This window comes from Copadichromis virginalis, linkage group LG16, assembly GCF_057382275.1.
Source record: "Copadichromis virginalis isolate Kocher_CV1m ecotype Utaka linkage group LG16, C_Virginalis_male_GT1.1, whole genome shotgun sequence".
NCBI lineage: Eukaryota > Metazoa > Chordata > Actinopteri > Cichliformes > Cichlidae > Copadichromis > Copadichromis virginalis.
In genome coordinates, this window is record NC_140633.1 from 9,808,139 (window position 1) to 9,821,745 (window position 13,607).

At 38.2% G+C, this 13,607-nt stretch overlaps 2 protein-coding genes across 2 annotated transcripts; one reads left to right on the forward strand and one right to left on the reverse strand.

The window, feature by feature from the left end:
• The first annotated feature begins 3,872 nt into the window (after positions 1-3,872).
• Positions 3,873-7,796, forward strand: pdcl3 (phosducin-like 3). The gene is made up of 6 exons (XM_085435213.1): positions 3,873-3,935; positions 4,887-5,004; positions 5,153-5,243; positions 5,586-5,729; positions 6,598-6,806; positions 7,228-7,796. The coding sequence occupies exons 1-6, from the start codon at positions 3,930-3,932 to the stop codon at positions 7,371-7,373; spliced, it is 714 nt and encodes a 237-aa protein (XP_085291339.1). The 5' UTR covers positions 3,873-3,929; the 3' UTR covers positions 7,374-7,796.
• nms (neuromedin S) lies at positions 7,689-13,307 on the reverse strand. Its single transcript, XM_085435215.1, has 7 exons — positions 12,373-13,307; positions 10,708-10,754; positions 10,249-10,305; positions 9,528-9,554; positions 9,380-9,433; positions 8,872-8,946; positions 7,689-8,143 (listed from the first exon to the last, which is right to left on the reverse strand). Exons 1-7 carry the CDS (start codon positions 12,608-12,610, stop codon positions 8,111-8,113), a joined length of 531 nt encoding a protein of 176 aa, XP_085291341.1. The 5' UTR covers positions 12,611-13,307; the 3' UTR covers positions 7,689-8,110.
• Positions 13,308-13,607: the final 300 nt, after the last annotated feature.

Genomic DNA, 13,607 nt, shown 5'->3' on the forward strand with positions numbered 1-13,607 from the left:
TAGCTTTACATACAGAGCGGAGCGGTTACGATTGAAAATGAAACAACATAAAAATATAACTCATGGACCACAGTGGTCTTTTTAGAGCAGGGGTGTCAAACAGAAGGCCCGTGGGCCAGAATGGGCCCGGGACAGACCCTAATCCGGCCCATTGGATGGCTTTGGAAGAAAGAAGGAGAGCATAGATATTTTTACTTTTAATTGTATTTTCACAGATTTTACAGCTTTTCCTACTCATAAAGACCCTCTCATGGTCATTCACACTACACAAGGTAAATAATTCATAGAAAAACAAATGACACAGAATGTCCAGCTTTTTTTCTACTATAGACATTTCTGTAGTTTTCTGTTTGTTTTTTTGAAAAAAACAAAAACAAAAACAAAGTTTAAAAAAGTAACAATAATAATAATTTCTGTGAATTAACAGAAACTTTTTTAGAAACTGTTTTATATTTACAGGAATTAGTTACCAGAACCTTTGGTGTAATTTTACACACTTATTTATTACAATTTAAGCCGAAAGAGCCAAACTGACAGATTTCTTTCATTTAGCTTCAAGAGCAGCATTTTTTTTTATCATGTAGAAAAACTGAGATGTACTGTTGAAACTGCACTACTTTTTTAAATTTTTCACTTCAGCTCAAACTGAGCTGTATGTGTGCCATGATGTAAAATGAGTGTGACATCCCTGCTTTAGAGTATTTGTTAATGTGCAGCTGTCGATGTGACGTTTGTGGAATAATTTTGAACTTAGCCACTATAGCCACAGCCAAAATGTTGCTTTAAAAAAAAGAAAAACCATTATTATGCAGAATATTCTCAGTCACATGTTTTCCTCTTCAAACTCACACGATCCAGTCAAAGAAACAATAAAAACAGTTTAACAGAATTAAACTCACCTCCCACCTTTATTTAGCCAGCTGTGCCATGTAACTTCAATATTTAATATAAAATAATGTCAAATTTCAACATTCAACAATTTCAACAGGAAAAACTTACTGTAATTTAAAAATAATAAATTAACCCGCTACAGTAGATTCTTATGAAAACAGTCTGCTTTGGATTTGATCTTTGGCTCTCCTGCAACTCTTTTAACCACATCTGCCAATTGTTGCATAAGTTTCCACATGAGAGAGGAAACTTAGATTTACTGAGATCAGCCGCAGCAGATTTTGAGCCAAAGAGCTAATAAATAAGTGAAAATGACTGTAACGTGTTCTGCAGAGTCTAACTTGTGAATGGTGGTCAGGTAAAAGCTGGAAAGTAGTTGTGGTTTGTTAGTAACTTACACAGCTATAACACTTGTACTTTGATTAATAAGTTTAAAAAAAAACGCACAGTTTGTGAAAAACGGGGTCAGAGTGAGAGCTCTTCACTTTATTTTGTCCTGTTCCGCATTTCACCAACTTTCCCTTCCGCCAGTTCCGGTAGTGAGCCAGTGACCGTTCTGTGATTGGACCTTCGCGTGAAACAGCCCTCAGGTCTGTAAAAAAAGAGTTTCTGTGAAAAGTGACACACTGAAAGACTGTCAGTGGAGTGGAAAACAGCTTTTTATGTTATAGGACTTGTAATGTATCCTGTATCCTGTATAGGACCTGGATGATAAACACTGGAAATGTGTAATAAGGAACACATAGAGAGATAATATAGGATATATTATCCCGACAGATCCACCGGCAGGTGCACTTCACACCTGCTTCCATTAAAACCCACGCTCTCTGACACTCCCACAGTGTGGGTTGAAACTGAACCACGCAAAGTTTCACTCCTGTTCTGTGTCACTGCAGACTGCGATTGCGCTTTGTACTTGTTTTATCAAACAATCTGCTGGATCCTTGGCTTAAGGTTAACTGTAGGTTGCCCGGGATGAACAAAACCTGTTGCAGCGGTGGGCGTTTGAATGAACAGTTTCACAACAGATCTAAATAACTCTAAACCTCTAAAATTAACAGAGTATATGACATAAAAATAACTCTTTTGTGGGCAGAATGTGCTTGAAGCGAACCACCCCCACAGCACAAACGACCTTTATGATAACTCGATTAAACACAGATTTTTTAAGGGGCCAATAAACCAACCCATTCATTTGAAAATAAAACTTCGGCTCCTTTATTCACAAGGGGTCGCTCGACATGTTTTGACTGGGGACTCTCTTTTTTTGTCCTTATACCGGAAGCCCTTCCTGAGGTAAGCCCAAAGGGGTTTCCTGTGATCAAACCTGGGGCCTTTTTTTTTCTATAGGCACATCTGTTAAACACCACACCTTCAATTTTTGGATATTTTAATGGTGCAACTTGACAGGCAATGTTGACATTAATGAAGCTCCCAAAATAAAATTATAAATAAAATGATAGCCTATAGGGTGAATCTGGGGCTTTGAGTAGTTCGCTTTCCGCCCTCCTTTAACAGTGACAGACCAGCAAAAAGAATATATCTATATTCATATATAGTCACATGTGATTATTTTTGAGCTCGGATGGATGGCAGTGGTGTAAAGCTGAGGAAGAAGGGGAAGAAGAAAAAGAGGAAGTTAAGTAAACAAAATGACCGCGGTCAAGCGGAAGGATCTCACTGTGTTACCAGTTTCATGCAAACATCTATGAAAATCTGTGAATAAAAAAATATGTACACCAGTACTTACTGTTATTGTGTGCATAACGTGGCACCTATCCGTATATGAATCGCTAATAACCTATTCACTAATTTTTTAGTAATGTGCTACAGGTCTACCTAAAAAATCAGTCAGACAACTACAGCTCATTCAGAACTCTGCTGCTCGAGTCCTCACTAAGACCAAAAAAAGTGGACCACATCAGTCCAGCTCTGAGGTCTTTACACTGGCTGCCTGTCCGTCAGAGGATAGACTTTAAAGTTCTGATGCTGGTCTATAAAGCTCTGAATGGTTTAGGACCAAAATACATCAGTGACCTCCTGACCCAGTATGAACCTTCCAGATCCCTCAGGTCATCTGGATCTGGTCTTTTATCAGTTCCCAGAGTCAGAACCAGACACGGAGAAGCTGCATTCAGCTTTTATGCTCCTTATATCTGGAACAAACTCCCAGAAAGCCTCAGATCAGCTGAAACACTCAGTTTATTTAAATCCAGGTTGAAGACTCACCTGTTCTCAGCTGCATTTGAATAAAGCACCAAATCCACACTTTTAAGCTTAAATTTCAAAACTTACATTTAACTACTGATTTTATCTGTTTTGATTTTATCTGTTTTGATTTTATCTGTTTTGATTTTATATACTGTTTTGTTTGTTTGTTAATTTGTTTGTTTGTTTGCTTGTTTTAATCAATTTTAAATCATGCTTTTTATTTGTTTTTGTTTCTAATGTCTCTGTAAAGCACTTTGAATCACCTTGTTGTTGAATTGTGCTATACAAATAAACTTGCCCTGCCTTGCCTTGCCTACACTTGAGAGGCTTTGCGTTGTGTGCCCTTTTTACATCCCACAGTAAATATTGTACTCTTTGTGTGTGTGTGTGTGTGTGTGTGTGTGTGTGTGTGTGTGTGTGTGTGTGTGTGTGTGTGTGTGTGTGTGTGCGGCACCTGTTTGGATTCGCTCTCAGCAGCCACAAATGGAATGCTCCGCTCTCATTCCTTATATGGGCATATTGCGCCTCAACAGGAACTTGGTGTCTCTGTTATTATTGTCCTCCCCGTGAAGCGTTTTTTTCCCAGTCCTTCTAAAATCAGGAATTTTTGTTTTTATACCACAGTAAAAAAAAATTAGTTCAGTAAATGTTTGAGACATTATATAGATAGTTACAGGGGGCTATTTTAATGCTGGGTATTTTTTGTGCGCATGTGAAACAGTCACAGGTTTTTGTTTCCTGTCGGAATCGATTTGGCTGCGCTCCTTCTATTTCCGCGTCTGGGAGGGGAACAGTGGTGTGATTTCAGAGAACTCTTATCAGTCAAAATGCAGGTTGGTAAACCTTCTTTAGTTTGTTAAAAGTCACAGCGTACCGGCTGTGAATAAGAATACTTAATGTCATTTAAAGCCGTGTAACGTGACGACTTAATTTTCTAGATATTTAGCCAGCAGTGTCTCTGAGCACTCAATAGCTTTACACTTAGCTAGCAAGCTAGCCCTGTAACACTTCAAACCAGTTAAAAGGTCTCGGAATAGTCTTGGACCAGAGTTGAGACGATTACTGTCAAACTAAAAATAAACGTTGGCACACGAAGACTTTTATATGGTAGCAGATTTGCTAAAATATTTTGTGGAAACGATAAAAGAAAATGTAAAAACTTTTAACCACTGATAAATCCAGTGACCTGTAGTCTTTTAAAAATGTTTATAGTTTATTTGAGTTTAATAAGTGTTTATTAAAAGGGTAAATAACAAATAATGTTTTGATGTTAACTTTATAACGACCTGGAGCCTATACTACGAAGCGAGTTCAACATACCCAGGGCTGTGTTTCCGTTATCTGGATTCACTCATTCTAACATTGGCTATAAAGATAAGCAGTCACCCAAAGCTGGGTATCAGCTTGCTAAGTCACATCAAAGGGGATCTATTGACCAATCTAGTAGGGACGTTTCACGGATCATGAGGCTTTTCTTTCGCAGAAAATGATCCCAATGAGTGCCCATAAAATATGATCTGCAAACAAATCCACTCAGTTTGTGATCAAATAGGAGTATAGCAGAGCTCTTATACATTCACTTTAAGCAACTATAAAACACATCCAGACCCATAGAGTGCACATGCCTTATCTTAGTCCATAGCACTATCTTAGCTTATTTGTTAGATCAAGTTAACTCGTGGAAGTAATTTGTTTGCACAAAGACTGACCTTGGAAATGTCATGTTGTTTTTTCACATCACATGGAAACCCAGATTAAAAGAAACCTTTTTCTTTTCTCTTTAGGACCCAAATGAAGATACAGAGTGGAATGATATTCTGAGAAAGAAAGGAATTCTTCCTCCCAAGGAGACACCTAAGGAGGATGAAGAGGAGGAGCTGGCCCTCCAACAGCAGTCTGTTGGTAAGAGAGATCAGTCATTCTTTGTAGCTTAAACTGCAAAAGGCAAATTTTTATCCAACCTAACATAGTTTGCAAATACCAGTTAAATGCACATGAAATATTCAGATGTATTATTTGATATGTTAATGGGGTTTTTTTCTCTGATCAGTTAAAACATATGAGGACATGACGTTGGAAGAGCTAGAGGAAAATGAAGATGAGTTCAGTGAGGAAGATGAAGCAGCCATTGAGATGTATAGGTAAACAATACAACAACTGGAGCACAACTCAAGTAGAGTGGAACAAGAATAAATAATTTCAGCTTTATGCTGGTGGTTAGTTGCCTGTTTGTTTACACCTTCTGCTTGCACCCATTAGACCTCTTGATCTGTTATTTTTTTGGTGAGGTACTGTTAAATTATCTTGGGAAAAGCTGATTTTAACTAGAATGTGGTAGTTAAAAGTATACTTAGTATTTTCTGTTGGTCATGAAAAAGAAAACATTTTTGCTAGAGAAGAAAATCTCTGTCTTAAACTTTTATTGTGGATTGATAGTCATGTGAGTTTGTCGGGGTACTGATGTAGGCTGCGTCTCCTTGCAGACAGAAGCGTCTTGCCGAATGGAAAGCAACCCAGATGAAGAATGTGTTCGGTGAGGTGGCAGAAATCTCTGGACAGGACTACGTCAAAGAGGTCAACAAGGCTGGAGATGGCATCTGGGTGGTGCTGCACCTCTACAAGCAGGGGTAGGTCATCCAGTAAGCATGAATGAGGAAAATATCGAGTGAAGTTTTTCATTTCGTGTTTATAAGGGTATATTTACCATTAATCTCAGTTATTTTACATGCTTTTTCTTTGAATAGACTTAGCACTTCCAGGTTGCTGTTATCATTAAAATGTTTTAATTGAACAGTCGGATTATGTTTGTCCAGTTTTATATATTGCAGCAATTAAAATGCTATTGAACAAAATCTCAAACAAATCTACTCTCAAAGTTAGAGAGAATTTATTTTTGGTGATGTGAAAAGCTGTTCTAAGTCCAGAACACTTCATGGTTGGAGGTGATCCTGGTATTTTGAGCAGGTAAACTGCAAACCGTTGCTGTTTAAAATACAATGTCTTGTAATTCTTAAAATTAAATTCTTTGATTTGTTAAATTACCTCAAATTTATTTGATAATGTGTTATTTCCATTCTTTATATGCTTCTGCTTAGATATGAGTATTTTTTTTTCTTTTCTTCATGCACTTGGTTGCTGTTTGAATATCTGTTTTTGTGTTTTGTAGTTTGGATAAAATAAGAAGGGATCAGTTAGCCAATGGCAATCTGGAGATTTTGTAATTAACTAACTGGCCAAATAATTAATGCCATTGGGCCATCGTTGTGGCTCACGTCCCCAGTACTGTGCCTAAATGTGATTCGTATTGGTATAACCATTCAGTACTGCTGATCTGATGCTGTCTATTTCATATTCCACACACATTCACTTGGGGCAGGAAACAATTACTGACATTAACATTAACTGACATTACATTAAAAATGAGCAACTGTTGTCACAAAGTTTACCACCAACAGGTCAGTCTGATGTTTTCTCTCCATTCATCTCCCTTACCAGCATCCCTCTGTGCACCCTCATCAACCAGCACCTGAGCACATTAGCCAGGAAGTTCCCTCAGACCAAGTTCCTCAAGTCCATCTCCACCACCTGCATCCCCAACTACCCCGACCGCAACCTGCCCACCATCTTTGTTTACTTTGAGGGCGAGATGAAGGCCCAGTTCATCGGTCCTCTGGTCTTTGGGGGCATGAACCTGAAAGTTGAAGGTAAGAGGCGACTTGCTGACAAAACCGAACATTTTTTAAGCACAAAACTAACTAACTGACTGTAGGCCTGACAGACCTATCTCTGAGTGGATACAATGATCGTTTTGTGTTAAACTGGAAAATATCAGGAAGTAGGTACACAGGTGTTGGCATTTAATCTGAAATTTGTTTTGTCATGTTTTCATTTTTCAGCAGTTGCACTTTTAGTCAGGCAGTTTGGTTTTAATGATAGGTACTGTTAGAATTCTATTAAGTCACTAAAGCTCGTTTGAGAGTTATGAATTTATTTTCAGTACATCTCAGTGTATTGCATGTAACTTTGGACGCTGCAGTTTGTCAATCTGTTGAGCGATATTGCATCGGCTATACCTCATGTTATGCGATTGAAGTGTCTATAATTCATGTTGTGTGTCCCAATCAGAGCTGGAGTGGAGGTTATCAGAAACTGGAGCCGTGAAGACAGACTTGGAGGAAAACCCCAAGAAACAAATCGAAGACAAGTTAATGTCATCGATAAGAAGTTCACTTCCTACACGAAAAGACAGTGACTCAGAGGATGAGGATTAAAAACAAGTAAACACCTGTAACTTCAACCACAAAAGCCGTGTGACAGCTACATGGAAAACACTGCGAAGACCTTAAAACCGAGCAGAGGGGGCGGCTTCTCCTTTGTCAGCATGTGCGTTGTGTGTTGTAACCATGTAGGTGGCGCTCTTATACTGGATCAGTCCTGTATTTGGACAGGCCACTGGGCTGCTGGAAAGTGTCAAACCTGCATTATGATCATCCTACAGTACATTTCAGCAGGGGAAACAACAACTGTTTTGTAATTTGATTAAACATTGAACTGTATCAACTACGTCCTCACAAAAGCATCACAGACGAGTTTTAACTTTTTTTAATACCGTTTCATGATAATTATGTCACAAAATGTACATGTACATTTAATTCTGGTAAATTAAATGTGAGTTCACCTCTTTGCCACAGCGATCAGTGACGGTTTTGTGTTGTTTTGTTTTAGATACTCATGTCTTGTGTAACAATCTGCCAAATTTGCTTGGTGACAGTTTCCGTCCAATGACACCAATTTTTTATTTATTTTTTTGCATTTGCAAGCAACAAGACACACGGCAGCTTTAGCAACACACTTCAGTTTTTTTCCAGCTGTACAATCAAATTGTTTCTGTTAACAAAAAAGTTACAGATGCTGTTGCGTGGTCCATCAGTTGATTTTGAGTGTGATGTCCGCAGGTGGATCTGCCAGCTGCTCTTCTTCTGATACGTGTGTGTTTGTTTGTTTCCTTTTACAACATCCCCTCTGGCAGACCTCGAATCTTCTGTTTAATTAGCAGGAGATGAAGAGAAAGAGTCAGTCACTACATTGAACCTGAGTAGTAATGCAATTAAAAGTGATACATGCTGGCTAATTCTTAATCACTGGTTCACTACTTCTTCACTACCTGAAAAGGTTAAGTCTTTATAGGCAGAAGAGAAATGAGTGGAAAGTATGGGGTGTGTGCGTGTGTGTGTTTTCGAGAATGTCTGCTGTATGTGCAGAGAAGAGATGAAAATGTTTCTGCTGTTTTTAGTCTTAATAATGGAAAAAATGCACATTTTCACTTTAGCGCCATAGTTTTAGCATTTATTATATCTCTGACGTGTATGGAGTCAATTTTAGAGGGGCTAAAGGACAGTTTGGGCAACTTTTTCATGTGTGCTGTGCCAAAAACATTTATTTCCCCAAATTTTAATCTAGTTTCTTAACTGTATTGTTTTGCCTACTTAGACATTTTTTAGTGAGATGAAATGAATTATGGGAGCAATAAACAGTTCCTGCTTGAGCAGCTCAAAACCCCTTCAGCTTGCAAACACTGATTAACGTGAATGGCTCACCAGCCAAAAACAGTTTACTACCTCCAATTGTTAAGTAGGAAGCTTTAAAAGTCCCTAAGCTTGAGAGATGACCTCAAATGTCTGCAGTTTTTCTATCCGCTTCATTCATAACCCTGCTCTGAAATCTCCAAGTAAAAAAATCAGTTAAAAGCATTCAGATCTGTGTTCTCACCAAAAGTACCACCTTCTTCTTTCTCCTCTGGGAAAGCTTTGGTGAAAGTCGCATGAGAGGGTGAACTGAATGAGACTGGAGGAAGAAAGGGAGAGAGCTTCATGAGGATCTGCTGAGTAGGCCAAAAGACCAGAATTTCGCTCCAGATTTCAGTATTTAAAGTCGCATTTGCCACCTGCTGTCATGCTGTATCAGCTCTGCGAGCGAGCCGACAGCATCCAAATGGCCAGCTCTGAAACTGAAACTTACTTAGGTTTGTTTGCCGTTTTCGGGGGTGAAAAAAAGAGTCTTTAGATTCGTTCACTTCAACAGGTTTTGAATAAAAATTCATAATCAACCTGAAAGCCTCAAAGCAGATATTTTGTGTTCTCCTTTTCCACCCATGCTGCCAATTGAAATGACCAAAAGCAGTTTAAGCACTGCATTAAATTAAAGCAATAACTCTCGAAAATGACAAATAAATGGAAACATCAGACACTAAGTTTGATTGGTTTGCTCATTTGCTCACCTCTTTTTGTACAGCTCCAACAGAGTTGCGTGCTTTGGAGTAATGAAACAGGAACTGGGGGGGGGGGGGAGCAGAATCAGTGAGCTGGTGCTGAACAAACAGCAGAAATGATGGAAAAGTGTAAAGACAACTAGGGAAGAAAACCTACTCTTTTGAAGACATTCTGAACCTGCTCCTGTGGGGGAAGGAAAACAATTAGGCATTAATAACAGAATTAAAGTTCTCACACTCTATCCTGCCTCCATTGACTCTTGAATACAGTAAACAGGCAAAACAGCAATAATTCAGCAAAACGTAAGAGAGCACACAATGATTCCAGCTCTGTTACTTCCTTTGGGTATTGTGGTATCATGTCATGTTGTCTTCCTGTTGACTCGGTGGCTCACCTGCCCACTCCATAACTTCAAAAAGAGATAAACTTGGGTAGCAACCCAGACACAGTCATGTTTATCCTGCTAACCAGCTTTTAGACGGTTAGCAGGATAACCGTCTAAAACTGTCTTTTTTTAGAAGCACTTTTTTTTCATCTCGTCATTTCTCCTCTTTGTACTTCTGCCTCTGCTGTGATGTAATGTTTTTTATTTAAAGGACGTGCATTTGACACAGCTTGCTGAAGAGAATTGAAATTTGACATGTGACCATCTATTGAACTGGACTTTTATTTTTTAAGGATTAGTTTGTCAGCTGTGGTTTGAAGGTATGGTTTTTCACAAGTCAAGCATTAAAAGCAGTTTTTAAAGTCATATAGTTTGTGATCATACGTCGAAAACCCCTTTAAAGTGTTAGCATGAGGCCTATAGCATAGAATAGAATAGAATAGAATAGAATAGAATAGAAACCTTTAAAGTAGCTTTAAAATGTTTGCCTACCTCATTCTGGTCTCTCCGCAAGACACCACTCAAATCATCACTTCTGATCCCTCGCACCTGCAGACAAACAGTACACTTATTTACAGCTTGAAAGCTGGCAGTGAATGCAACATAATACCTTTGACCAGTGATTTTTCTATTCTTACTTCTTATTTTCCCATAAAACACAACATCAACACTGTTTGAAAGTAAAATAGAACATTTGTACTCAAACTTCTAAGTGTCTGTATATTTCTTGTCACAGAGTTGCTCAAAGCACCGAATGTGTGGCTGAGTGCAGATGACACTGTTCATCAAACTGGCAATAAGTAGTGCTAATTACACAAGAAATGTAGACCAGAATGAGTGGATCATCCACTAAGTTAGGAGGAAAATAACAACAGCAAAAACAAAAATTGTAGAGACTTTGAAAAATGCCTCAGTGATGGAGGGATGATTGTAAATGAAGAGTCTCACTACCTTTTGTAACACTATGCCGTCTTCCCACTGATCAAGAGGACTGGCATCTGGATAAAGATACACATAATGTTAATACTTATCGATCTTTTTATAGTAGGGCAGCATAATTCAATAAATGTAATATTGTAATTGGACTGATACCACGATGTCATGCATATGTAGTCCAAAATAATAATTTAGAAGTCCTGTATCGTCATTTATTGTATTTTTATGTGTTCAAATTTCATATTATTAGTAAGCCTCTAATATGAGGAGGCTGCTGGTGTATGTTTGATGCAATACTACATATGACTGTGAGGCTCGGGCTGCTCATGAGTGACTGTTATCGAACGACATGCTGAAAACGTTCAAGCTTTCCTCAATAAGCATCTTTAAGCTGTCAAAGAAACATTTCAGAATAATAACATACAGGTTGGAGATAGTGTTATGAATTTCAGAGATCTCATTAAAAAACCTATTTGGACCGACATCCACTGGTTCTGTATCATTTCATTTACAATTTTCTCCATGTTAACATGTTGCTGTCTGCATAGATGTGCTTACGTCACTGTGCGTTTCAGAGTTAAAACAGAGCGCAACATTTTAATATGAGGTCAGGTAAATGCTTTCCATCCAGGTATCACACTCCTTCATTTAGAAGGGAAATTTATTTGATAAATCATTTTAATAGGGGATCGGTACTTGTAATAGAGTACGTTTTACATTGATATAATTCTACTGGTACTAAATTTTAATAATAAATGCATTTTTTTCTCTTACAATGAGTCATTTATAAAAGATTTCCCCAGTCTGAGCAGAGCACCCAGACTGGAGTAAGACTGTACATATTGTACCAGTTTTTGCACTTGCACACATTATGACTTTTTTTTAAAAAGTGGGATAACCTTGAGCTAACATCACCTATAGGGGAATTTATGAAGAATTATTATTAATCAGAATCATACATTATGCCTATCACATCTTGGTGTATCACCAGTCACCATTCATTACATCACAATCCATTCACTACATACCAATTTTATACTTTTGTTTAAAATATCCAGTGAAGAAGTCTTATTAATTAAAAAGACTGCGCAAGATACTGCATCTTTGAGTACAAAGCACATCAACCTATATTTATTAGCTCATTATGGATCTATACAGCACTGATAAATCATTCAGTGACAATGAATGATTGAGTTAGAACTTATTAACCATTTCAATGTTGGCTACGTTGTGTTACATTGTGGTGTTAGTCCCTCTTTAATTGCCTCTGAATCCACCTATGCATTGCTTTTTCTTTTAACATATACTGAGAGTTTAAGTGCAAGCTGAAATAGTCCTACAACTATGACTCAGATATTCCTTATTTCCTGAAACCAGTGATGAAGCCTATTTGTTATATAGTGAGCTGGAATTTTCCACTTCTTGCATCAGGATTAGTATACCATAAATAATTATTTTAAAAACTTACACTAAATGTACGACTGGCTTCATAACTTACAGGCGCATTCATAAAGATATAAAACCTTAAAAAATGCACTCAAAATTACACTTTGCTTATAAGCGATCACCACTGAAAACAACTTTTAGAGCATGATTAATTTTAGCTGCCAAAAACAACTCATGCACCTTGACGATGGTGCTGGTTTACATGTATCTGACTCAGTATCATGCTTCACCCACCTGTTGTGCTCCAACATCCAAAGCAAATGAATAAACACAGCAGAAAAAGTTGTTGCACAGCTGACAGAGTCATATCTCCACTTTCTTCTTCTTCTTTTTTCTCTCTGTGTTTGAGGAAGGTCTGCTTGACGTGGCTCTGCTCTCCGGTCTCGTCTCCTAACAGCTGTGAGTGTTCTGAATGCATTGCCCTCTGCCCGCAGCACTTTAAAAGCACGCAACTTTGCTGGCTGACATGCATCTCCTCAGGTGGCCAATCACAAACACACCAATCTGAGCATCAGCAAACCCGCTTGCGCAATCTCCAACGCACCTTGCACTCCCTCCATCTCTCTCTCCCTCTCTCTCTCTCGCTCCACTCACAGGGCGTAGAGTTGGAAAAATACAGAGCACTTGGAATGTTGAGCTCTGGGAGTATTGGGCTGTTTTGCTGTGTGGACTGACGTCAAGTTGATAACAAAGATATGACTGGTCTCCTTCAGGAAAAGGAAAGTGGATGGTGAATCTGATTAAGAAAAACAGCCAATAAACTGCATTAAATGTTAAAAAGATTACCAGCATTTAATGTGAACTCCTGCTGGGAAATCGTTATTAACGAATGATAACTGTATGAGGTACTCACATATCACCTAATTAAGATACAGAAACAAATGGACACTCTCAGGTGATTCCAAAGATCTGCAGCTATAAATGAATATGAAGATTCATGCTCTCCTGTTCTGGTCTTGATGTAAATGTTACTGGGATGCGATTGGACGGTGATTAATTTTCATATGAGGAGATTTGTATGAGCTTGAGTAATATGGTATGTTTGCTTTAGTCAAAAAGTTCTGCTTTAAAACAACCTAAAACAGCATGTTGTTGTTTCTGCTGGGTTATCACATGCTGTAGTACGTTCTTACAGGACACATTATTTCTAAATGACTTGTGTTAAATCCTGGCAACCCTGGACTTGCAATATTCCTGTCACTTCAAAGATAATCTGGAAATGTCAGGGAATGAGTCTCTGCTTCGGGAAAACCATGAATTGAGCTTTAATTTGTTTCAAAACCCTTTAGAAGCCTCAGCAGCTTCTAAAAGTTTCTGAACACAAGAGTTTCATCAACTAGGGAAGTCTAATTTTTCAGCTAAATCTTATTCTGAGAAAGTAAGACTGGCCTGGCATCTGTTAGACTGAAAACCCTATGAGAAGCTACAGGGCAAGTTAAAGCTTGCTAAAGCTTCCTGAAGTAAGCATT

Coding starts and splice junctions, on each gene's coding strand:
- nms (XM_085435215.1), bottom strand. CDS start 12,610: ATGCATGTCAGCCAGCAAAGTTGCGTGCTTTTAAAGTGCTGCGGGCAG. Junction 10,755..12,372: donor TGGATGTTGGAGCACAACAG/GTGGGTGAAGCA, acceptor ATCTTTATCCAG/ATGCCAGTCCTCTTGATCAG. Junction 8,947..9,379: donor TTGGAGCTGTACAAAAAGAG/GTGAGCAAATGA, acceptor TTCTTCCTCCAG/TCTCATTCAGTTCACCCTCT.
- pdcl3 (XM_085435213.1), top strand. Junction 5,244..5,585: donor GCAGCCATTGAGATGTATAG/GTAAACAATACA, acceptor GTCTCCTTGCAG/ACAGAAGCGTCTTGCCGAAT. Junction 6,807..7,227: donor CATGAACCTGAAAGTTGAAG/GTAAGAGGCGAC, acceptor TGTCCCAATCAG/AGCTGGAGTGGAGGTTATCA.